This window comes from Marmota marmota, unplaced genomic scaffold (genome assembly GCF_001458135.2).
Source record: "Marmota marmota marmota unplaced genomic scaffold, marMar, whole genome shotgun sequence".
Classification (NCBI taxonomy): Eukaryota; Metazoa; Chordata; class Mammalia; order Rodentia; family Sciuridae; genus Marmota; species Marmota marmota.
Window position 1 is genome coordinate 39,120,556 of NW_026000057.1, and position 27,059 is coordinate 39,147,614.

Here is a 27,059-nt window from a genome sequence, read left to right on the forward strand (position 1 = left end):
AGGGACATTAAATTGGGGGTGGTCTAACTTGGTTTTCTGGATTAGGGTCTCTCTTGAGATTGTAGTCAAGTTGTTAGTTGGGCTTTCATTATTTCAAGACTCTCTGAGTTTGAATAATGTACTTGCAAACTCACTCGAGGTTGTTGGCAGGCCTCAGTTTCTCTTTGGCTGTTGGTCACACAATTCTGTTCCGCACTACATCGCTTCTCCATAGGACTGTTCACAGCTTGACAGCTTGCTTCTTTAAGACTAATCTAAGAGAAGGAACATCAGAAGTCAAGACTGGGCTAATCTGGGAAATGATATCTCCATCTGTGCCTCATTGACCACACAGACCATTCCTTATACATTATGAGGGAGGACCGTGCAAGATCTGAATAGTAGGAGCAATATGATCATTAGGGTTCTTCCCAAAGGCTAGCTACCACAGTGGGTTTGTGACAGTATATATCTTTTGTGATAAATTGGGATTATGGAGAAGAAAATTAACTGGGTCAACATTTAGATGGAACTGTTTTAAGAATTTAGGTATTTCTTTACACATTCCCATAAATATTTACTTTTCATTTTCTTTTTCAGGTCCAGCACATAGTCAAATGCAGGTTCCATCTGGGTATGGATTACATCATCCAAACTATATTGCCCCCTCAGGACATTTCCCTCAAGGACCTGGAAAAATGACCTCATTGCCATTGGAGAGCCAGCGTGATGATTACTACTCTGGTCTCTATACAGTACCAACACAAAATGTGGTGACTCCTTGCACATCAAACCAATCAGGAGCACAGCAGATGTATGGCAGGGGTCCTCCTGCCCCTCACGTTGTGGGATCCACTCCAGGATCTTTCCAAGGTGCTGCATCATCAGCATCCCATTTGTATACGAGTGCCTCCCAGCCATATTCCTCTTTTGTGAATCACTACAATAGTCCATCCATGTACTCTGTCAACTCTTCTGTTGCTTCTCAGGGATTTCCCTCTACTTGTGGTCATTACGCTATGTCAACTATTTCTAATGCTGTGTATCCTAGTATTTCATATCCTTCTCTGCCTGCTGGTGATCCATATGGGCAAATGTTTACCTCACAAAATGCTCCGACTGTCAGGCCTGTTAAAGATAATTCATTTCCTGGCCAAAATACAGTTATTAGCTACCCATCGCCACTTCCACCTCCACCGTCACAGCAGCAGCAGCAGCAGCAGCAACAGCAACAGCAACAGCAGCAGCAAAGTCTTTCAGGATATAATACCCTATCATGGTCAGCTCCGGGCCTTCCATCAACCCCAGACAGTCTCATCCGAAACCACACGGGGTCCCTGGCTCCAACCAACAACAACCCGACAAATACTGGTAGGTTGAATGAACAGTTCACCAAAACAATGTTGAAAATCAGTGCTTTTTCTATCAGGTTATTTATGGGAAGGATAAAGATATACTGCTTGGTAGAAATTTTGGCAGTAAACTCACCATTACAGTGCATTTGCTTTATTTTTCTGTGGTATTTTACTGCATCTCCCTGAACCTTTCTGCCTTACCATTTACAATTAGTCACCCAGCTCTCTTCCTTGTATAGCCTGGTTCCTTCCTCAGGCAGTATTTGCTGATGTGTTATTTGCCTCTGTAATAGTTGTCTTTAATGTGAACCGGGTATGGGGTAAACTGGAAGGGTATATTTTGAGGATGTCTTGCTGGCCACTACTTTCTCTTTTCTATGTTCGAAGTGGGGCAAGCATGTTCCCATCTACAGTCCCACTGACATAGAAAAGATGATGCCTGTGACATTACACTGGCTTCCCTAAGTTAACCTCTGTGAGGGACTTTCAAGGAAGATACGTGTTAACACATAAAAGTTGTTTGCTCATTCTCAAATGGGTAAATTTGGATGAAGAATGAGGGAGAAATGAGATGCATGAAGAGGACCCTGTTAGTTCGCCTCTCTGACCTTCCTAAATCAAGATATAGTTAAATGTATTGGTTTTAAAATCACATATCCTAGATGTATGGTTTTTAAATTGGTGTTTTCATAGGTTGTTCTCATTTTAATTCAACGCATGAACTTATAATTTAACAAAGTGTTCTTGAATCATATGAAAATGCATGCAAAGAACAATAGTTCATAAAACTGTGGTAGTTTTCTGATTTTTTTAGGTTGTTTATCAGTGTTCAGATAGCCATATGGCAAAGGTGTTATGAAAGGTATTCTTCCCTGGACAATTAGATTATTATTATTTTTTTATGTATTTATTTATTTATTTTTAGTTGTAGTTGGACACAATACCCCTATTTCGTTTGTTTTTATGTGGTGCTGAGGACTGAACCCAGTGCCTCACACATGCAAGGCAGGCACTCTACCACTGAGCTACAGCCCCAGCCCCAACAATTAGATTATTTAAATTTAGGACTTTAATATCATATCTGAACTGTACATTTGAGTTAAGCAAATATCAAAAATATGGTGATGGATACATTATTGCCCCCCCAGACAGTTGATATCGTAATATTGAAGACATGGAATAAAAGAGATATTAAATGTTATTTCATTTGCTTCCCCCCGCCCAGTGATACTAGGTACTGATCCCAGGGCCTTTTACCTGTTTAGCAAGTACCCTACCACTGACCTAACCCTGAGCTCCTTTATTTTTATTTTTTATTTTATTTGGTACTGGGAATTAAACCCAGGAGCATTTAGCCACTGAGTCACATCCTAGCCCTTTTAGTATTTTATCTAGAGACAGGGTCTCACTAAGTTGCTCAGGCTGGCTTTGAACTCACGATCCTCCTGCCTCAGTCTCTTGGAGTTTAGGTGTGTACCACTGTGCCCAGCCTCAGCTCTTTTTTTTTTTTTTTTTAATATTTTGGAGGGGAAAGTGAACTCTCTATTATTTATTTATTTATTTTTTATATGGTGTTGAGGATTGAACTCAATGCCTCACATGTTCAAGGCAAGTGCTCTACCACTGAGCTACAGCCCCAGCCCCTCCTTTTTAATTTTTAATTTGTTTTAATTAATTATACATAACAGTAGAATTAATTTTGATACATTGCACACAAATGGAGCACAATTTCTCATACCTGTGGCTGCACATGGTGCAGAGTCACACTAGTAGTGTAGTCATACACATACATAGGCTCAGATCCTTTTTTTGGGTACTGGGGATTGAACTCAGGGACACTCTACCACTGAGGCCTATTTTGTATTTTATTTAGAGGTAAGGTCTCAGTTGCTTAAAGCCTTGCTGAGGCTGGCTTTGAACTCACGATCCTCCTGCCTCAGCCTCCTGAGCTGCTGGGATTATAGGCGTGTGCCACCGTGTCTGGCTCAGCTCTTTTTTAATATTTATTTTGAAATAGGGGCTCACTAATTTGCCCAGGCTAGCCTTGAATTTGTGATCCTTTTGCTTCAGCCTCCCCAGTAGCTGGGATTACAGGGATGTGATGCCACTTGTCTTTTTTTTTTTTAGTTGTAGTTGGACACAATATCTTTATTTTATCTATTTATTTTTATGTGGTACTGAGGATCAAATCTTGCGCCTTGCACCTGCTAAGTGGGTCAGCTCTACCGCTGACCCTCTACCCCAGTCCCCCCACTTGTCTTTTGAAGAAAGCCTATTAATGCATTGTAATTCAGCACTATAATTTCAGATTATTTTATTAAAAAGTCTACTTCAAATATGTATGTTTGGGTGCTGTGTTTAGTTGTTAACTTGGGCCAAATTTTTAACTAGTGTTTAAAAGGTGTCATTTCATTAGGCCATTTTAAAATAGTCAACTGTCCCTATATGGGACTCTCTAGTACAATCAAATAATCTAGTACAGAATTTCTTTTTAAAGTTTGAGGTGGAATTGCTTGATACTTGAGTGTGTGACTTTAGGATATAAAGATTACCCCCCTATTTTTTGTGACACTACAGATTGAAACCAGAGGCACTCTACCTCAGCTACAATCTCGGTTCCTTTTTTTATTTTTATTTCTTTTTTTGAAATAGGGTCCTGCTAAGTTGCTAACACTAGCCACAAACTTATTATTCTACTGTCTCAGCCTCCTGAGTTTCTGCGATTACGGGCATGTGTCAGCATGCCAGTTCATAATGTTACCCATTTTTGACAAGCTAAATAAATACCAGAACTTTGTAAACTAATTTAATATCATTCTCTTTAGTTTATTTTTAGTATCTCTTTGTTTTGAAAAGCACATAATTTAAAAAATTAACAAGATAAATTTTGTTGCCAAAATGTAGAATTTTACCAGAAAAATTATGTTGATTAAAATAAATTATTTTGAAATTTTTTCTTAATAAAATTGCATATGGATAGCATAATTATAAAATTTATAGTGTCTGACTGATGTCAATGTACTATGCACAGAAAACATTCATAAAGTTTTTGTTTAAAAATAATAAACATTTATATAATCTTTGTATAAAAGTCCACTATATACATGACACTAAGATACAGTCATCGATGTTAATATTATATTCATTATCTCTAATTGATGATATACCTGAGGAAAAGCAAAATAAATACTGTGTAGGAGATAATTATCTGGACAAAGAAAGAAATTAGAAATAAATAAGTTAGGAAAAAAATTAGGCTCATTGGGGAAATGTTCATGAAAAATAGAAATAGTAGAGCATAAGATGTTATTTTTAGCTTTGGAAATTGGTGAGATTATAGAGAGTGAGATCGGAGTAACATAATTTTGCTCCTTCAGAGTCCTATTCTTTCAGTTTTTCTAAGCTACTATTAAACCTTCTTATGTCTTCTCAACTTGGTTCCTAGCACTTCTAAATTTTTCTACACATAGTCCTCCAAGCTTAGACGATGAGTGGGATCCATCTTCATGTTCACTTCCTGCAGAATTTGGATTTATCATTCTCCCTTCTTCTGTGTGTCAGTTTCTCAGTTTCTCTTGTGCTGTGAGATTGAATAGGTGAATAGGTGGGAGGAATCAATGGAGGAAAAATTTATTCTTGGTCCAGTCTGCAGCCATCAGAGGTTTATAAACAAGATGATACCACTGTCAGATTTGTGTTTCAAACTTTCTTCTATGAGTAGGGTGGTATGATGCGTAGAGGAGAAAGAATCTAGAGCTGGAAGACAAGCTAGAAGGAATTACTACAGTTATTCAGATGGAGCATGACAATTTGGTCTGGGAATGGTTTAGACTAAGGACAGATCACAGAGATGACCTCAAAGATTTGTTGATATAGTTTATGAAGAAAATGGAAGAATAAAAGGTGACTTAAAATTTCTCTTAAAGAATTTGAATGAGTGGTAGTACTATTAACTGAGAATTTATTTAATCTCTCCTAGTTCCTAAAGAATTTTAATCATAAGTACTTAAAATAGGGTTTATTTTTTGGTGTTAAGGAGTATTCTTTTGAGATGTTGGCCAGATATCTAATCCTCATATATTATGTATGAGGGTTAGAATTCTAAGTAAATTTATAAAGAACTAAGGAGCTACTAAGTAAAGAACCACCTTAGTTATGAGAAAAAGACAAGATTTATTCTTAAATCACGATTTCTTTCTCAGAATACCCCATAAACGAAACAGTACTTCCCCATAAACGAAACAGTACTTCAGCAATTCACTTTGCATAGTGCCAGTTTTATATATTGTTATTCTGTCAAATTCCCTTTATGAAAGGAGCAACTTCTTGTTGGTATGTTTTTCTCCTTAATGTTGGTAGGTCTTATCTCCATCCAGCAAATGTTTGAAAGCCAACTATGTGCCAGGGTTTTTCTAGTGTTGGGAGGTAAAATAGTAAAAAGACTTGATTTACTTCCCACTTGGGGAAGTAAACATTATTTTGATGCACAAGTCAATATAAAATGGCCATTAAGTGATATGAAGCAGGGGTTTATCGTACTAAGAGCTAACTTTAGGTGCATTTTGCCTGTTAGTCATGAAACTTAAGGAAGTTTTCTGAGGAATCGATGTTTTAGCTGTAATCCTAGGGTTCAGTTCACCATGTAATAAAATAAATTGCAGGTGAATAATACTTAAATGTAAAAAGGTAAAGCTTTATAATTCTTCAGAGAAAATATAGGAGATTATTGCTAGAGCCTTGGAATAGGGAAAGATTTCTTAGATAATATGATAGCCATAAAGGGTAAATATGATAAAGTCAACAACAAAAAAATGAAAAGACAAGCTGTGAAATGGGAGAAAAAACAACTTATACTTTTTTTCCAGAATATACAAATGACATACAAATTAATATAGAAAAGACAACAAACAATAGAAATATACATGAACAGGCATTTTCATAGAAGATGAAATGAAACATACTCAACTTTAATAATTGGAGGAAAGCAAATTAAAACGAGCATGGGCTGTCTTATACTTGGTATCAGATTGGTAAGAATTTGAAAGTCTGACCATACTAAGGGATGGGAAGTAATAGCAAACTCTTAGACACTGTTGATAGGAGGGTATATTGGTCAGTATTTTAGGAACACTTGACATAGTGAAATGGAAAATAACCCCACCCTAAAACACAGCTGTCCCTCTTCTGTATACTCAGGAGGAATCCTCTTCAAACTTTGTGCATGTGAATTACCTGAGGTCTTATTAAAATGCAGGTGTTGATTTACTTGATTCACTGGGTCTAGTACCATCTGACTGAAAATTCTAAAAATTCTACATGTCTAACAAGCTTCTGTGTGAAGTGTTGCTAATCCACAGATCACATTTTGATAGGAAAGCCCGAGAGCACACTTCTTACTTTAGATGTATAGCACGTATGGCAAATAACATGCTTAGTGCATGGGGTTAAAGAGACTGATCTGCTTTCTAGGATGAAAGCCTCATTTCCCACAAGCTGCCCACAGAGCTTAAAGATTCAGTGTTTCTTCTGCACACCTCCACCTATTCAAGCCACAGCGTATACACACAGAAACTGTGGTAGAGAAACTTGCACATCTGCACTAGGGACTTGGTTCACTGCTGTGCTGTATGAAAACAAAAAGTTGGAAACAACCTAAAAGCCTTTTATAGTGGAATGGATAAATATGTTTTTTGCAGTGGACTTCTGAACACGAGTGAAAATGATGAAATAGAGTTATATTTATTAATTCAAATGAATCCCAGAAATATAACATCGGAAGTCTTAGAGGAATACATGCAGTATGCTATTGTTATAAAGTTAAAAAGCAAGCAGAAATAATGTTTAGGGATAGCTGTATGTGTGGCAAATTATTTACAAAGTAAAGCAAAGAACAGTAACCAGTTCGGGGCGGTGGGGTCAGGGCATTCCTTGTATGAGGAGCATACTGAGAACTTCAATAGAATTGGGAATGTTTTATCTTCAGAGTTGGATGTTAAGTTAGGAATATTTCTTTTATATGCTTTGATAGACATGTGGAAATATATATGTGTGTGTGTATATATATTTACGCGTGCAGGTACATACATCTAATTATACGTGATTACATCTTAGTTTGATCTTGCATGCTCTTAAATATTTTAATCTGCCTGTTACACTTAAAGTTTTAATGATACCAGTTATCCATCTCTGGTTTAAAACAATAGTGATGTAATTTTTCAGTGTTCTGCAGGTTAGCTGGGCAGTTCCTCTGCTGGTTTTTCCTAAGTTCCCTCTTGTGTCTTCACTTAGCTGGAGGGTTCACTAGGCTAGATCCTAGATGGCTTCCTTTACAAGTCTAGCATTGGTACCTACTCTTTACTGGGGCACTCACATTTTTTTTTCCATGTGACTAGATCATCTTCCTTATGTGATGGTCTGTACAGCATTTTAGCAGCAGAAAAGCTGGAAGGCCTCTTGAAATAAGGTTGGGACCGCACAGTTTTACTCCTATAACATTCTCCTGAGTAAAGCCAGTCACGAGGTTAGCTCCAACAGACTCCGCCTTGATGAAAGGAATTGCACTATATTGTGACAGTGTTTTCAGTTTCCCATAATGACAGTCTTCCTAACTAAAATTGGTGAAGCAATCTGCATATTTAGACTACTTTCTAACCTCCTTTTCTCTTTCTCCTACATATTTTTTATGAAATATAAACATTTTGTTCTGTCACCACATTCCTATATTGTTTCAGTCTCAGACCTAAATTTGTTTACATATATACATCATCTTTATATGTACATACATATGTGCATTTATATTTATGCATACAGATACACATATATGTGTGCTTTTATTCAATATATAGTTACTACTTACCACTACTCTTTTACCATGGGTTTTTCAGTTATCTCTTGGTTGGGCTGTCTTAAAGATTACCCTAAAGGTCAGTGTTTTTCATCTAGGGACAATAATTTTGCCCCCTTAGTAGACATTTGGTAATCTGAACTATTGCAAAAGCTACTATGAATTAAGTGTACTTCATTCCAGAAGCCCAATCTAGTGCTATGGTGAAGCCCTTACTTTGGTGCATGTGAAATAAGGCATCTGGTTAGAAAGACAACTGAGAAGTGGCAGTTTACAATGCAAAATGAAATCTGAGCTAATGCTAGAAGGATTTATGGATTTCAGAGAACATATTACTGCTGTAAACTTTATTCATTTTCTTACCTGAGACACCATTGTAGAGTACACTAATTTTTAGTGTACTAATGGTTCATTAGTTAAAGAAAAGGTGTTTGGGGTTCATTTTCTTTAAGAATGTAAGGAAACTTGGGCAATGTTTTAGGAAAATTGCCATTAAAAATTATTAAAACATTTGGTGAATTTTGAAAAGCTGTTGTTTGGACCACCTTCTTTTCTAAATAATACAAGGTATTTTCTACAAAACTTCAAAAACTCACTAACTGTATTTTGTTAGTAAATTTGCTTTAATATATTTCAAGTTGTTGCTGTGGATAAAATAGTATGTTGTCTTCAGTTGCAGATTCTCTATCCTGTGCTGTTATGCAAAATGTCCAGCCTCGAAAGTCCAGCCCAGTAGTATCCACTGTATTGTCAGGAGCCTCATCAACAAGAATGCCTTCTGCTGCAAAGCACCCAACAGAACTTGTGGCCCCAGTTACTCAGCCATCAGAGCTATTACAGCAGAAAGGTATTTGAGAAATTTGTTATTCAAATGGCTGATTTTAAAAAGTCAAACTATAACCATAATTTATAGAATACATATTTAAAGAAAAATAATTTATAATCTCAACCCAGGCCCAACTTTTGCATATCAACTTCCAGTTTCTCTTTATGATGATGTATTTTACATAATTAGAATCATACCATTTTGTGTTTTGCTTTTACATTTATTAAATTATTCAGTTCTTCATATATATTTTTTAGCCATATTCATGACTAATAACCCATTATGTTGATATATTAGGATTTACTAATTCATCGTTCTATCATGTGATATTTTTCCTTTTTTTTCCCTTAAGGTTGGTATAAGTGACAGGCAATAAAATGTGTTGATTCTGTTTCTACACATACTCTTTTGTTTTGGAAGGTTTTTTTGGTCACTTTCTATCTAGCTAAAATTCCAGAGTATTGATGTTTCAGGTTAATATGCTCTATTTTTCATTTGATCAAAGGTGAAATGCTCTATTTTTCCTTTGACCAGATATTTTCAGGAATCTCTAGTTTGTATTTCCAGAGCAACCATTATAGTATTTTAAGGACTATTTTATGTAATGACAGCTTCCAGCCTTGATTATGAAGAACCCTTCTATTATATTCTGAAACTCAAAAAAAGAAAAAGCATCATAAATTTGTAGGTTGATCTTGCTGCTTGTATCTGTGAAGTGTTTATGTGGTCAAAAGAGGTCTTTCCATCAATCAGATTATACATTATACGTTTTCTTATTTGGTTTTAAAGGAAAACCAACTGCAATACAAAAAAATGTTTATTGATTCCCAAAGTCAGTGCTTGTACTGGAAATAGAATCTAGTTTTTATAAGCATTTATCTTCAAAGTAAAGGGCTGGTAGGAATATTTTGCTTATAATGAGTAGACAAACCTTGAGGGTAGATAAAAACCCTAAGTAAATGAGTGGTGTTTTTTTCCATATCTTTCTTGAATATTGATGGCTGTCTCCTACTTCTTAAATATTTCTCCTTTTGACTCTTTACATTGTTCCTTCCAATTTCTTTCCATCTACTGTATTTTCTTTTTGACCATCTCACTTTAAATGCCATCTGATCATCTTACTATAATTATCATTTTGTAAAACAGTCTACCACTTAACTGTCACAATTATATTTCTTTTTTTAGTAGAAAATAGATTTGGAGAAGGAGCTACCATTTATTGAGCACTTACGTTCCAGATTCTTTGTAATTATCATCTCATTAATCCCTATATTAATCCTTTGACATAGATATACCTGATTAACAGATGAAAAAGCAAAATTCACAGAGTTTAAGTACCATGCCCATGTCTATAGTTTAATAACTAGTAGAGCAAAAGATTTCTAGGCAAGTCTTCTACCCCTGAGTTATACTCACAACTAAGATTTTTAACTCAAACCTCTCTATCTTGTGTTCTTTAAATGTGGCTGGAATATTGTTGTTGTTGGCTATTGACAAACTCTTGATTTACTTAAAATACTTGCTTGAGTAAGAGAGAAAATAATACTGGAGACATGTGAACTGTAGCTTTTATTCTTCCTTTTTCTTAAGTAGGAGCTTGGCCTCTTAATGTGCTCTTTTTCTTTGGATATCTGCATATATAAGCTACAATGAATGATTGTTCAAGTTGCAGTCTTCATGAATGGAGCCCCTAGGAATTGTGCAGTGTACCATCAGCATAGGGTATGGCCTAATCTGACTACTAAAATATTAATATAATTTGCCCTCCATAGTCTCAGTTCTGTATCTGCAGATTTAATCAACCACAGATAGAAACTATTCAGAAAAGATATGTATCTATACTAAATATACTATACTTTTTTTCCTTGTCATTCTTTCTTTTTTTTTTTTTCTTTTCCTTTTTAGATATACATGACAGACAGAGTGTATTTGACACATACATACATGGAGTATAACTTCCCATTCTTGTGGTTGTACATGATGTGGAGTTACACTGGTCGTGTATTTGTATATGAACTTACAAAAGTTATGTCTTTTTTGTTCCTATCGCTCCCCCTTCCCTTTCTTGTTATTATTTGTAAGTATTATTTCTGAGTATTCTTAGGTATTAATATAATCTAAAGAGAATTTAAAGTATATAGGAAGTTGTGCATAGATTATATGTAAATAAGATACCATTTCCTGTAAGGAACTTTAGCATGCATGGTTTTTTATATCACTGACAGGGGGTGCTCCTAAAAACAAATTCCTGCAGACACAAAGGGACAACTGTACTTAAAACAGTCATTTTATCTTTTAGTTTAGTTGAGTTGTTCTCCCAAAACAACATATGTTTACTTGAGTATCACTTAAAAAAAATCTTGCAAAACTACTTAACTACTTGAACAATTTTCAGATAGTCATCTATTTTTTTTTATCAAAAATGTAAGTAGTTTCAGTTAAGCAATTTTGTTGACTTTTAAAACGTATCTACTGAAATGATATCCACCATCATCTTTATAAAAGTACCCTAATGAACTCTTCTTTAACATTTATATTTTTTCCTTTTTTAAAAAAATTCTTATCCCTTTCCCTGAATATAATCATATATTACTGAGCCAGAAACTCTTTTATCATTCTGTTACATTCTGCCACAATATATAAATTGAAATTTAAAAATCTGCTTCATTTTCTATGAACATAAGTCTCTAAATATTATGATTTTTTCTTTTGGATTAAGCTGTCATTATAATTTTTATCATATAGTTGATTCTAACAGTCTAAACATCATGAGTTTTGATATTATTAATTATTTATATTTTTATTGGAAATACATCCTTCAGTGAGATGAATGGCCCTCCCCAGTCTCCACCAGAGCTTTGTATCTGGGTTAATATGATTTGTTGTTAGAATAGATAGGGTTCAGATTAACTTCATTCCTAGTTTACATGTTTATACATATAATTAATTAATGAGAAACTTTGTTCATATAAATAAGAATGGTATTGGAAGACTTTTTCATATTTTTAATCTCTTTAGTATTCTAAGTTACATGTCAGAAATTGTCATTTGTTAGATTTTATTTTCCAAGTTGTAGATAGTAGTTAATGTTATTGTTATTTTCATGTAACAATTTAAAGTTTATAAATGCCTTTAATATTTTTTATTTTGTTTGCTCATCACATGAAACAGGCAAATTACATTTTGTCTTCCACTTTTTTTTTGGTTACACTTTGGACTGAACCCAGGGTGCTCTATGACTAAGCTAGCCCTTCTTATTTTTTATTTTGAGACAGGGTCTCACTATGCTGCACAGACTGGCTGTGAATTTGGAATCCTCCTGCCTCGGCTTCCAGAGCAGCCAGGATTACAGGTCTTTTATAAATGAGGAAACTAAAGTTTAGAGAGATTAGGTGTCTTTCCCAAAGACATCTAGACTTTCTGCGAGGTTGCCAACACTCAACATAGACCTTGTGCCTCTAAACCCAGTGTTCCTTTTCCTCTATCAGCAGTTACTCAGAATATTGAGAATTTTTTTACACACTTTGCTGATCTAATATCCTACCATGTTCTTTCATTACATTTTATCAAAATAATCAAGCTGTGATGTAGGTCATTTATTTTTTGGATGCTGTATCTGTATAACCTAGTTGGCAAAAGCATTTCTCAAAACGTGTCAAAACATACTGCTAGTTTTACCTTCTGGTAAATTTTTTTTTGTTGTTAAAAGGATATAGAAAGTATTAAATATCTTATAAATATATTAAAGTGAGAATTATACTTTAATTTGTACTATATTATATTTACAATATTATTTAATGTAGTTCATTATTAGTATTACTAATAGTATGTTATTTATACTATATTACAAATATTTTATGATAAGATAGGTTGTGAAGTACTTTCTTGTATATTTCTCATTGACTCTGAAAGAAATCCTATGGGATCTGTCTTTTCTTTGCAGTGCTAGGGATTGAGTCCAGGACCTCTCAAATGCTTGGCAGGTGCTGTACTACAGTACCTTTGGCCCTCATAGGATCTTTATCTCTAGAGTTTTACCCATGTATTTTGAAAAAAACTGATAGTCCTGGAAATTATTCTATTTTATTTTATTTTTATACTAGAGATTGGACCCAGGGCTTCGTGCATGCTAGGCAAGTACTCTCACTGAGTGACATTTCAAGCACTTTTTGTTGTGGTGGTAGTTGTTCTTTTTTGAGACATGGTTTCACTAAGTTGCTCAAACTTCCATGAGTTTGCATTTCTCCTGTCTCAGCCTCACAAATAGCTCTCTCTGCTTATTTTAAAAGAATTATCATTACTAAGTGCCCTGTGAACTCCTCAGGTTGGAAGACTCCTCCACCCTTTACTAATGACTTGCTCTAGGGATGAGTATTAAGAATAGTAGAAAATAATTGTTTAATTAAATATACACAAAACCATGTTAAGGTTTAGCAATGATAATAGCTAATACTTGCATAGTATTTAGTGTATGCCAGGTACCATGTCTAATCATTTGAAATATGTTAACTCATTTAATCCTTACAACAACCATTTGGGGTACTTATTATTCCATTTTACAGATGATGTAAGTGAAGGACAGAGAGGGTGATGACTTTCTTAGAACATATCAAAGGACATACATCTAATAGGTAGTAGAACGTGGAATTGAATCCAGAGTTTCCATATTTATCTGCATTGTCATGTTGCTTCTTGCGTATTCTTTTTTTAAATGTATACTTATTTTTTAGTTGTAGATGGTAGAAACAATATCTTTATTTCATTTTTATGTGGTGCTGAGGATGTAACCCAGTGCCTCATGCATGCTAGGCAAGCACTATACCACCGAGCCACAACCCAGCCACTCATATTGCTTCTCTTTTCATTATTTCTTACTGTCTTATGCTTTGTTCTCACCAGGCTCTTTCAAAAGCAATGGATTCTTTGACAGTAGTGGTCTGGGTCTGCATAAAGGCAGAATTATTAACTAAATAGATTTATCATTTCTTTATCACAGCACTTTTCATATTTCTGAATTAAGAATATCCTAGTGAGAATCAGTCCTGTTTCTAACATATTTCACCCATAACTGAAATGTGTCTTTCAAAGTTTTTAAAAAAAGCCATTAGGTTTTTGGGATTCCTTGGTCAACTATTGAAGGAAGGAGGAGGCTTTCCTTTTAGTGCTTGATAGGTTTTATATCTCAGGGCAACATGTCACAGTGAGATTTAGGTAAGTTTTCTGTGTGAAGTGAGAGAAAGGTTATTGTCCACACAGATATTTTTTAAGTTGATACATTTAGGAAAGAGAAGGCTTACAGATACTGATATCTGAAAATTGATTCTTATAAAGCCATTCTTTTGTGGGAACCCTTGAAAAGCCTTCTAGTATATGTACCTAGCTTGAAGACCAGCTTAGGAAAAATAACAGTTGCTCCAGACTCTTAAATAAACCAGCCTCCACAGGGATTTGTTCTCTTAAGACCAGTTTTGATTTATTCCCAATGTGGCTGTATCTAGGGAACAGTGAAGATATCTTTTTTTTATTAAGCAGTCCTAAAGGATGTGGTCTTCTGGAGAATTTTGCCTCAGGGTGCTTTAATAGCAGGTAGTTTAATCTGGATGTCCTTTTTAGTATCACACCCTCATACCCCATACTCGGATTGAACCCAGGGCCTTGTGCATTCTGCAAGCTCTCTACCACTGAGCTACAGTCCAACCCCCAATAATTGAGGGTGTGATGTTTATAATTTTTCTTCTTCTTCTTCTTTTTTTTTTGAGAAGGGGGTGTTTTTTTAAATTCTGGAGGGTGTTAATAACAGAGCTCTTTGTTGTGTTAGATTCTATGAAATGTTTCTTGACTCTTATTTTACTAGATTCATACCTTAGAATCTCTGATTAAGACAGAATGAATCAGGGTACAGCATTCACTTTCCCTTTGATCCTAGGGACATTCAGTATCCCTTTGATACTAGGTATTCCATGCATGTTTCTACAGGGGGTTCTAGACTGAGCTTGGAAGAAGACCTCATATATTTGACCTGAATCTTATGCATAAGGAGCATCTGAGTATGAGGAAAGTGTCATAATCATTTATGTATTATAGAGTAGATGACATGGCTGTCCACCGTTTTGTGGCTACAACTCCCCATTTGCTGCACATAACCTAGAGGAGGGCACTTAAATATGAATTGATTATTATTCTGGATCTCTTGCCATTCCTCTGTGGGTTAACTAACGCGTTATATTCTTGTCCTGTGAATATTCCCAAACTGTTAGCAAAGTTTACTTGAACCAGCAAAGTAAAGGTAAGCTGAATTGTGAGCTTGTTAAGAGTCATGGGCTGAACTCTTGATGCTTTAATATCCAGCACCTCTCAAAACAGATGTTACCTTTTTTCATGAAAGGAAAAGTTGGGTATGTTGTGTGACAGTCTGTTAATCTAATACCACGGTACAGTCTAAAATGATTCTATACTGAGAAATATTACTCTTATTCTAGGTTTGTTTCAGTGTGTTAAGTAGTAGCTGTGTAAAATTTTTAAAAATCATTAGGCATTGGATATTTTTCTGGTATTAGTTGAAATTAATCTTTTTTTTTTCTTATTCAGTAAATCTGGAGGAAAATATTTATTTCATCATAGATATGTAAACCTGCCCTGTACTTTGGCACATTTAATTAGAGTCAGTAGTCAGTCATAAAAAGAGTATATTCTCTTCTGAGTTTTCTGTTGGTTGTTGGTCTTTCTTAGCTTAGTATAGTGAACAGAATTTCTTCTTATTATATAAATTACACACATGTTTATCTTTTAAAGTGCAGTGTGGCCAGGTGCAGTGGCTAATGTCTGTAATCCCAGCTGCGTGGGAGGCTGAGGCAGGAGGATTGCAAGTTTAAAGCCAGCTTCAGCAAAAAACGAGGCTCTAAGTAATTCAATGAGACCCTGTCTCTAAATAAAATACAAAACAGGGCTGGAGATGTGGCTCAGTGGTTGTGTGCCCCTGAGTTTAATTAATGGTATCCAAAAATAATAAAGTGCATTATTATTATTATTATTTTAGTGTGGGTGGACACAATATCTTCATTTTTATTTGTTTACTTTTATGTGGTGCTGAGGATTGAACCCAGGGCCTCACGCATGGAGGCAAGCGCTCTACCACTGAGCTACCACCCCCGCCCTACAGTGCATTATTAACTGCCCCAGTCTGGCTGGGCACCAAATAACTGAGCCACCACACACCTTGTAGATTCAAACAGCAACTCTTTATTCTCGAACTGTCACCGGCACTCTACATGCACGTTCTGGGGAAAATCCACACCTCCACCAGGCTCTTTCCCAAAATACTCTCTGAATCCTGCGAGAACTCAACAGGGAACTAAAGGAGTGGGCGGGCGCCTGAGGCAGCAGGATACACCCTATTCCCAGCAGGGTCCACCTTAAACCTGGACCCACCCTAATCCAGCAGGATCCTCCCTAAACCCGGATCCACCCTGGTCCTTGAGCAGGGTCACTTTCTTATTCATGCAATGTCACTGCAAATGACCTGGGTCCAAGGCAAGCCCATTTCCACAATGGAGAGTCCTCCCTCTAAGCAACATTGGGTAGGCTGACAAAGAAATTGCCATGCATCATTCCTACTTGGCAATGGCTCTCAGCAATTAACAGTATTTTGAGAAAGGTCTTTATTTTTTTTTAAAGGCCTTTTCTAGAAGGATTTTTCTAGAAAACTTATTGATCTAGTTTATCATAAACTTTTTAGTGTATTTAACCTAAAGTCTAATATTAGTCACATTTTCATTTTAACTAGGCTTTTGTTAGAGGAACACGCAACTCTGAATTTGGAAGGTATCAAGTTTGCTTCTTATACTTTGTGAACTTACTTTACATTGAGTTTTATTTCCTCAGATGAATTTGTGATAACTGCTATTTTATCCGTATTAAAAAATATTTCAGCAAAGCTAGCAGATTTTCCATGACTCTTAATCATATTGGGAGGATCAAAGCTTCACTGATATACAGTTTAACCTTTGCTTTCTTCTAAACTCAAGTTTTACTTGTTAATAGCTTTTTTCTTAAAATAGAGAAGAATTATGTTGTCCATGCTAATCACAAAGGTCACCTGAAGAAACAGTGGAGAGAGTATTTGGGGACAACCTTGTGATTTTGGTGATTATGGCTTTGTTGTACTCCCAGTGTTATGAAGTATTCTTGGAAATCCCCACTAGGTTCCTGGGGTTTTTTTTGTTTTGTTTTTTAAAAGTAGAGCTGTAAGATTTTTATTACAAGCATGTTTGTTCTTTTTTTTATGAAGTGTTTTCATTTTTAATTAAGATGAATTTTATTTTCCCCTTAAAAATTTTATGGATCTTAATGTTTTATCTCTTGATTTTACCAAATTAATTAATAAAAATACCCAGTCAACTTTTTTGTTGGGGGGGGGATGGTGGGGAGGTACTGGGAATTGAACCGAGGGGTGCTTTATCACTGACCCATATCCCCAGCCCTTTTTATTTTGAGTTTTGAGACAGGGTCTTGCTAAGTTGCTTAAGACCTTGCTAAATTGCTGAGACTGCCCAATCAACTTTTTAAAAGGGAAATACTATATAGCTACCAGTACCAGTTACGAGCTTTTTCGTTAGACTCTGCCTCCTGTTGGTGTAGCTCACACCTACTTCAGACCCACATCTAGGCAATAAAATAACACTGATATGACTGACCACCTTATCTCAGGAAACCCAGTTTTCTGCAATTGTCACACTTGTAAGGCCACAATTAATAAGATTTTTGGCTTTTTTGAGCATCTGCTGTGAACAGAGAACTGTGCTGAATACAGTTCTTTAACTGTCATTCTTTTCCGTTAATGGGAACTGTGTTACCGTCAAGTTGGCATTGGCAGAAGGAAGGTACCAAATATCTGAATGTGTTTTGGATGCTGCACAAATTTAGTTCAGTAGAAATGATCACTGCCCACCAAGAATGCATAGTTCCAAAGGAAGTATACCACAAGGGCCCAATGGTCAAAGAAGGTAAATGTGTATAAAGCTTAGGAAAATTTCCAGAGACGATCATTGCAATTTCCTAGTATTTTCAGTATAATATGTGGTACTTTTTTCATACTTAAATCAGTTAGTTCATATTAAAGCTGCTTTTACTAAACTGCTTTGCAGAGATTGCCTAACAGTTTTAATTTTGATAATAAATTTGCTAATGTTAATATGCATGCTGTGATGTTCTTTGGAATGTCAGAGTTCTTTCTCACTTTTAATGCAATGTCAAAATTTTATTTCTCGTCTTTCCTGTTGGTTTGACTCTTGTGTTTGTGCTTTCCACTTTACAGGCATGCAGTATGGTGAATATGTTAATAATCAAGCTAGCTCCGCACCAACTCCCTTGTCATCAACTTCCGATGATGAGGAAGAGGAGGAGGAGGATGAGGAAGCAGGTCTGCTTTAGCTTTACACCAGTCTTTGATCTTTTCCTACTCTAGTTTTTTTCTTTTATTTCTATATTCTTAGCCTTTTAAAAAGTGTCTAAAGATTTAACAAGATGAACTTAACTTGGCTTGGGTTATAGAAGGTGGGGTCACTTGAAATAAAGTGTTTATTTAGTTTTTCCTCCTTTGGACATCTTTATCATTTTGTAAGTAATAGGGTTAGAATTCATCATTCATGATTGTGGAGTATTTTCCTCTTTCAGAAATGCATTTCCTCCCTTGTCATGTGCAAAGGAATGAGTCCTGACTCAAGCTCTTGGCTGATGATTGCTATAGCTTCCTTAGAGGAATATGTTTTCTGCTTTGCATGATACTTTGTTCTAATGAAAATGAGCCATATGGATTTTATAATAGTGATAGAGAAAAAGTGTTTTATGATGTCCTCTAGGTCCTTTTTTTATCAAGTATTTAGAAGGTCCACAATTTGTAGTTGTTTTCCTGATCATGAAGTAGTAATTCATATCACAAAGTAGTAGTTCATATCATAAAGTAGTTATTCATATAGTTATGTGTTCCAATCTGTTTAATATCTTTTTCTGCTTGATAGAACATTGCTGAAAATTAAGCAGTTAATCCCTCTATTAATTTTAACAGTTGTAGACTGACCCAATAAGTGTGATGATCTTTCAAATTACTATATGTAACCATGATTCTCCTATTTTTTTTAATGATGGGAGGCTTTGCTCTATAAACAGTTTGTTTAAGCAGAAATTTCTATTTTCTGTGTATTTTTAAAATATTTATATCTTATTACATGATTTGAGATGGATAAAAATAGAAAGTAGGGGAGTAATTTTTCTTATTGTAAATATATAATTACTCATTTATCTTTCAGAAATTTTTATTTTTTTAAATGTGATTTCGAACTTAATTAAAAGTTGCAAAAAAGATTAAAAGAAACTTTATATACACGTTATGCTGGTAAACCATTTTTGCACCTCTTGGTTTATAATTCTGGATTTTTTTTCTACATCATTTGAAAGTGAGTTGTTGAAGACATTATGAACTTCTCTTTTAGTTAGCGTTTTTGTTGCTGTGACTATAAGACCTAACCAGAACAATTTTAGGAGGAAAAGTTTATTTGGGGGCTCAGAGTATTAGAGGTCTCAATCCATGAACAGCAGGCTCCATTCCTCAGGGCTAGAGGTGAGGCAGAACATCATGGGGGAAGAGTGTGGCAGAGGGAAGCAGCTTACATGATGATCAGGAAGCAGAGAGAGAGAGAGACTCCATTCTCCAGAAACAAAATATATACCCCCAAGCCACACACCAGTTCCTACCTCTTCCAGCCATACCCTACCAGTTCAGTTATCTCTCAGTTAATCTCTATCAGGGATTTCATTTATCCTCTGAACCTTTTTGCATTGTCTCACACGTGAGCTTTTGGGGGACACCTCACATCTAAACCATAACAACCCCTAAGTACAAAAGTGTGTCTTTCCTATTTATAAGGACATGTGTTACATAAGCACAATATAGTTGTCAGGAAATTGCACTGTTAATATAATAATATCTGTCCATAGTCATATCTCAACAGTGTCTCCGTTTGATCATTTATAGCTATTTTAATGGTCCAAGATCCAGTTCATGATCATGCATTGAATTTAGTTGTCATGTCTGTTTAGACTTCCACAATCCAGAACAGTTCCTTAGATTTTTATTCTTGACCTTGACATATTTAAAGAATATAGGCGAATTATTTTGTGAAATATTCCTCAATTTAGATTTGCCTTTCCTCATTATTAGATTTAGATATTGCATTTTTTATGGGATTTTTAAAGTATGTTGTGTTTTCTGTGCATCTTGTCTGAGGCATCAGATGTTAATTTTCTCCCATATTGATGACTTGATCTTCAGTTATGTAGTTTAGGTAATAATCTGCTAGGTTTCTCTACTATAAAGTTAACTACTTTTCCCTCATGAAATTAATAAATAATTTGTGGAGAGATTCTTTGAGGCAGTATAAATATTCTATTCTTTATTAAATTCTCACCCATTTGTTTTGGAATTCAGCTGATGATCTTTAAACTCTGATAGCCCTTATATTGATGAGTTGGATTTGTATTATAAAGAAAAGTCATTGTATCCATTTGGCTAGGAATGGCTCCTTCAAAGTAGCCCTGATATTATTTTCAAATATTCCTATGAATCTTTGAGCAGTTACTTTAAATGCTTTAAAACCACAGTAGGAATTCCAAACTCATCTTGTGCTTCTCCTGCTGTGATCCTGGAATGAGCCTTTTCTCCAAGTAGTCCTGGTTTCATTCGTGGAGACAGGATTTTAGAAATCAAGATCTGATTGCAACATGTACAAAGCTTGACTGAAATCTCTGCAAAGATAATTTATCAATCAAGAGGTTCTTGTCTTTTTTCACTCCCTGCCATATTTGTAGTGCTGTTTGGGATAAGGAGAGTAAAGAGAAAATGAAGATCATTTTGTGAGTCTCATGCTAGTATTATTATGTATTATCTGCTGCATATGCTTACTCCTTAGTTCGCCCTGTTGAGTGGCTATTATTTTGAAACCTGTTGGTGCTAATAAGGAGCAGCTTAGATATTGTTTATTTTTTTCTCTCAATTTCATGAAATTTGGCTTATGCTTTTTCCATATTATGTAAATTATGAGGAACAAAACCCTCAAATTATCTGATTAATTTGAAGTTGGGCAAAACTAGTAAATATATCGGTCTTTTTGTTGACCCACATTGGTTGTTTTTCAGAGGGAGAACAACTGAAGCCTTCTCTAAAAGGTTTAAATCATTCTTTATACTTTTCCTCAACTTCAAGGATTCTGAACTTTTCTTTTGATCTGTTCTATTCCTTGCTTCCTCAAATTTAAGCTTTTTTTTTTACATTTTTTTTCTCCTTCCCCTTTTCTTTCAAGCTATGACATAGAGCCATTAAAAGAATGAGGAAAAAGTTCCTCGTAAGTATTACATTTGTACTTGTCCCCCATTTGGCCTTAGAATTCTTGTTGTCACCATGGTGAAATTAAGTACATCTTGAAATGTGTTGTAAGTCAGGATTGCAAAAAAAAAAAAAAAAAAAAAAAAATGCCCCTGTTTATGGGAGGATATGAGTAAATAGTGGGATAATTATAAAAGTAATCATCCATCTGAAACCAGCTTCCACATTGAAAGCAATAGAGGTTGAGAGGTTTCCTAATCTAAAAATCTGAAATCTTCAATACTTCAAAACACAGACCATTTTCACCACCAACATGATGCCACACGTAGAAAATTCTACCTTTACCTCATGACGGTGACACTCAAACCCAGGCCCACTAAAAATATTATTTAAATTATCTTTAGACTGCATAGAAGGTAGACATGAAACATACATGAATTATGTGTTTAGACTTGGGACCCATCCCTAAGATATCTCATCATGTATATGCAAATATGCCACACTCAAAAAAAAAAAAAAAATAGAAATCTGAAACACTTTGGGTCCCAAGCATTTTGGGTAAGGATTGATTAACCTCTGTTTTTGAATGGTATCATAATTCTAAAAAGCAAAGGCCAAAATAGTTTCTGGCTTCTTGAAATGTGTCATAATTCAGGATTGAAAAAAACACTCTTGCATATGAGAGGAAATGATTTTCCACAGGTTTCTGAGAAAAGTTTCACAAAGGATTTGTGATTTGAAGGGATGAATAGAAATAAGCCATGTGGGGAAAGGATATGTGATGTGCATAAATAAGGAAAAATTGGCATATTCAGGGCTATGAAGAAGGAGTTTGTTATGGTTTTATCATAAGGTAAAAGGGAGAATGGTACAGGGGTATGTGAGAGATTCAAGTGAAAGACAAGCGTAAGCCAAATCTTGAAGTTCCTGAAGTACAGTGTGGAGTCATTTAGTTAACTCTATTCTTTAGGGCGTGGGAATTAGTGAAAGTATTTTGAAGCATGTTCAGAATGTTAACATAGAAGTTTCATAACGTGCTCTCTTTGTGTTTTTAAATTTACAGTTCTGGTTGGTTTTGGCAGTGATGGCATGGCCTAATGAGAATGCATTAATCTAAACAATAAGATCTTATAATTTTTGACTCTGTGTAGTCTAACTTAGTGATTTTTCTGGGTTTATATCTGTACAGTTTCTTTGACATTTTGACAAGTTCTAGGATAGAGCTTTGTACTTAGTCTTTTCTTCAGAAAGTGAATTTTAAAGTAAACTAGCAAATTTAAAATTATTCAATAAATAAATAGAATTACTATTTTCATAAAATTGATATCTTTTAAAAGTTTATTTTATAGCTATGGCCTAATTAAAATGGGCAGTATTTTTAATGTTTACATTTTATTTGACATGAAAGAAGCTAAGTAGCATAATTAAGTAGTATTATGATCTTGAAATAATTTGATATATATAAGCAATCTTTTATCTTTGGACATTTTTTCCAAGAATAATTACTTCTTTTTTTTTTTAAATCACTTCTTGATATTTACATCTTGAAAAGTTTTTCTTGAGCAGAATGAGCGACATAAAGTTTTATTGAGATATAATTCATATGGCATAAAATTCAACTGCTTAAATTTTAAAGTTAAGCAGTTTTTAGTATTTCACAAAGTTTGTTAACCATCACTTCCATGTAATTCCTGAACATTTTTATCACCCCCAAATAGAAACTCTGTAACTGTTAGCAGTCATTTCACATTCTACCCATCCTAGCACACAGCTCCAAGGAGCCTCTAATCTACTTTCTTTTTTTCTAGATTTGCCTGTTTTGAACATTTGATATAAATATTTCTTACATGCTTTGTTTTTTGTTTGTTTTGTTTTTTGTTACTGGGCTTCCTTAGCATAATGTTTTAATTTTATGGAATGTATCTGTAATTCATTCCTTTTTATTGCTGAAAAATATTCCATTAGGTGTATGTATTATCTTTTATTAATCCATTCACAAATGATTAGATATTTAGGTCGTTTCTACTTTTTGACTATCATGAATAATGCCACTATTGAACATTTGTCAACAAAATTTTATGTAGGTTTATATTCCACTTCTCTTTGAGTGAAATTTCTGAGTCATGTGGTAACTCCATATTTAACCTCTTGAGAAATTGCCAAACTGTCTCCCAAAGTGGCTGTACTATTTTTCAGTTGCACAACAGTTTAGTCTCTCCGCATCCTTGCCAAAACTTGCTGTTTACCAGTCTGTTTGGTTATAACTATCCTGGTGGATATGAGGTATTATCTCAGTGTTTTAATTTTCATTTCCCTAATGACTAGGGATGTTGAACATCTTTTCAGGTGCTTATTGTCTTTTTGTTTATCTTCTTTTCAGAAATATCTTTGGATATTTGTCTTTTGTTGAGACATGAGTGTATATATGTGTGTGTGTGTGTGTGTGTGTGTGTGTGTGTGTGTGTGTATACGTTTTTTTTCTTTCCCTAGATACCAGACCCGTGTTAGATAAATAATTGCAAATATTTCCTTCCATTCTGTGGGTTGTCTTTTCTTTTCTTTTCTTGTACCAAGGCTTGAACCCAGGGGTGCTTAACCACTGAGCCACATTCATACCCTTCTAAATATTTTATTTAGAGACATGGTCTCTCTGAGTTGCTTAGGGCCTCACTAAGTTGCTGAGGCTGGTTTTGAACTGGTGATCTTCCTGTCTTGGCCTCCTGAGCTGCTGTATTACAGGCATGCGTTGCCATGCCTGGAGGTTGTCTCTTGGTAGCTTTTAGAGCTCCACTATTTTAAAAATTTTTGTTGAGATTCAGTTTATCAATTTTTCTCTTTTGTTGCTTTTTCCTTTGAAGTCATATTTAAGAATTCAATGCTTAAGCCAAAAATTATGAATATTTCTATATTATAAGAGTTTTATAGATTTATGGTTTTAGCACTTACATTTAGTCTGCAATTCATGTTGAATTAATCCTAGTATAAGGTATAAAGAAGGAGTCTAGCTTCATTTTTCTGCAGTATTTGTTGAAAAGAAAATTTTTCTTTTTTGAAATGTTTGGTAAATTGTTTAGTCTTTGGTAAAATTTACATAACATAAAATTAATTATTTTAAAGTATATAATTCAGGGGAGCTGGGGTTGTGGCTCAGCGGTAGAGCACTTGCCTAGCATGTGTGAGGCACTGGGTTCAATCCTTGGCACCACATAAAAATAAATAAACAAAATAAAGGCATTGTGTCCATCTACAACTAAAAAAAAAAAAAATTTTTTTAAGTATATAATTCGGTGGCATCTAGTGTATCTACAGTGTTGTGCATTCACCACATCTATCTAGTTCTAACTTTGTGAGTGTACTAAACCAGATTGAATGAAACATTTTCATTATCCAAAAGAAAACACTAAATAGTAATTCCCAGTTTCCCCTTCCCCTCAGGCCCTAACAGCCACCAATCAACTCTCTTGACTCTCTATATTTATCTATTCAGGATATTCATATAAAAGGAATCAGACAATATGTAGCCTTTTGTGTTTGGCTTCATTCACCAGCATGTTTTCAAGGTTCACTACATTGCATGAATGTATTAGTATTAGTATTCCATTCCTTTTGTGAATGAATACTATCCCATTATGGAGATAACACCATGTTTTGTTTATTCATTCATCTGTTGATGACTACTTGGATTTTAATGTCTTGTTTTTTGTGTTTTTTTTTAATGCTATTGCTACAAGACTGCCCCCCACCCAAGTACTGGGTGTTGTTGGGAAATTTACCACTGAACTATATCCATGTCCCCTTTTGTTTTATTTTGAGACAGGGTCTCACAAGGTTGACCAGACTGGCCTTGAACTTGCTATCCTCCTGCCTTAGCCTCCAGAGTAGATGGGATTACAGGCATTGTGAGATTTTTGACCTTATATGTTAGCATTTTTCTTTAGTTATAAATTCATAAATAGAATGAACAAAAAGGAAGAGCCATTCTTTCCATTCTTTATTAAGAAGAATAGCATACATATGCAACAGTTTTCTGTTTATGACAGAAAAACTTGGTAAATATGAGAGCCCTCCACTCATTACTTATTTTATAGCTCTCATACTTTATAAGTGGCTTCATATATACTCTTTCACTTAAACCTTACAGGAACATTAAGAACACCAGGTAGGGCATTTTGAAAATCGTTCTCATTTTACAAACAACAGTGCTGATGATTATAACTTACTCAAAGTTATACTGCAAATAAATGGCAGAATCTGATGGACCTGAACCTCTTTTCCTTTGTTCTTTTCTGAGAATAAAATGTTCCTACACTAATAACTTCAGCTATTATGCTGAAGTTAGATATATTATTTGGTACATCTAATTCTCATGGCTATCCAAAGTTATTCAGTGAAAGATAATTATGCATATATATCACAGTTCAAAAATCAATCTAAAGCATAGTTTAAACCCCACTTGTAATATTTGTGCTTCAAGCCGAGGATAACCTCTATATCACAGAATTTTGTCACTTTGAAGTAGACTTTGGTTTGTCTCAAATAACAAGATTTCTAATAAAAGAGAGCGGCCATATGAATTTTCTGTATTAGATATTCTGGTGTGTTGACTTAGAATAATTGTAAGTTCCCAATAAAATATTCGCTGAGTGAGTGAATGAAAGAAATATACATTCTACTGTCCATGTGCCTGATCTCCAGATTTCATCATAAATTGCCATTCAACTTTCCTCCTCACCTTACAGGTTTTGAATAAATATAAACTATAAAAAATCTTGTTGTATAATTCTTATATTTATTAAAATTCCTTTCATTTATGTTATTAAATATGTCAGCTATTATTTACTCCCCATTCTGCAGATGAATAAATTGAGGCACAGAACAGCTTAGTAATACATAAGGAAGCAACACAAGCCAAACAGCTGTGCTGAGTTTTAAAAGTCATTAAAATTTAGCTATCTTAAAATATTGCAATACTAATAATATGCATTTAATAGCTTGAGATTTAGTGGACATAATCTTTAAGGTGTGGATATATTAATACTTCTGTCAACCTAAAATGTATTTTTGTGTATTTGACAACTTTTTAAAATATTTTTTAGTTGTAGATGGACACAATACCTTTATTTATTTTTTATGTGGTGCTGAGGATCAAACCCAGTGCCTCACACATGCAAGATACGCATTCTACCACTGAGCCACAACCCCAGCCCCCGTTTGACAACTTTTAATAGTTTAATGTCTGTTCTCTAAGTTACCTGTATTTACCTCAATTTTATATCTACTCAACAGCTTCATATTCTCCCTTCTTCACACATTTTTCTTATTAACAAACTTTATATGTTTTTAAACATCAATCATTTTACTTTTTTACTAGAGTCAGGAATTTTCCTAGTTTAACACAAATCTCTTTTTCAAAATTGCCAGTGACTGCTGTGAAAGTTTCATTTTCAACTTAGCAGGTGTTTTGGTTTTTCCTTTCAGGTGTTGACAGCTCTTCTACCACAAGCAGTGCTTCTCCAATGCCCAACAGTTATGATGCCCTGGAAGGAGGCAGCTACCTGGGTAACTTGTTTTATGCTTGCTTGATGTTCATTTTTAGTCATCAACTATCAATTGCTCTCAGACATGATCATGTATTATACATATTTAGTAGATTCTATTTTTACCAGAGAAAAGGGACAT

The 27,059-nt window shown here is 34.7% G+C and overlaps 1 protein-coding gene across 1 annotated transcript in view; it reads left to right on the plus strand.

The window, feature by feature from the left end:
- Nucleotides 1-398: 398 nt before the first annotated feature.
- Sec24b (SEC24 homolog B, COPII coat complex component) overlaps nucleotides 399-27,059 on the plus strand; it is a gene marked incomplete at its 5' end in the record, with an annotated part of 54,920 nt that continues 28,259 nt past the window's right edge. The window contains 4 exons of the mRNA XM_015484393.2: nucleotides 399-1,350; nucleotides 8,852-9,025; nucleotides 18,318-18,422; nucleotides 26,859-26,939. Coding sequence (XP_015339879.2) covers nucleotides 399-1,350; nucleotides 8,852-9,025; nucleotides 18,318-18,422; nucleotides 26,859-26,939 — 1,312 coding nt within the window. The remainder of the gene's footprint in view (nucleotides 1,351-8,851; nucleotides 9,026-18,317; nucleotides 18,423-26,858; nucleotides 26,940-27,059) is intronic.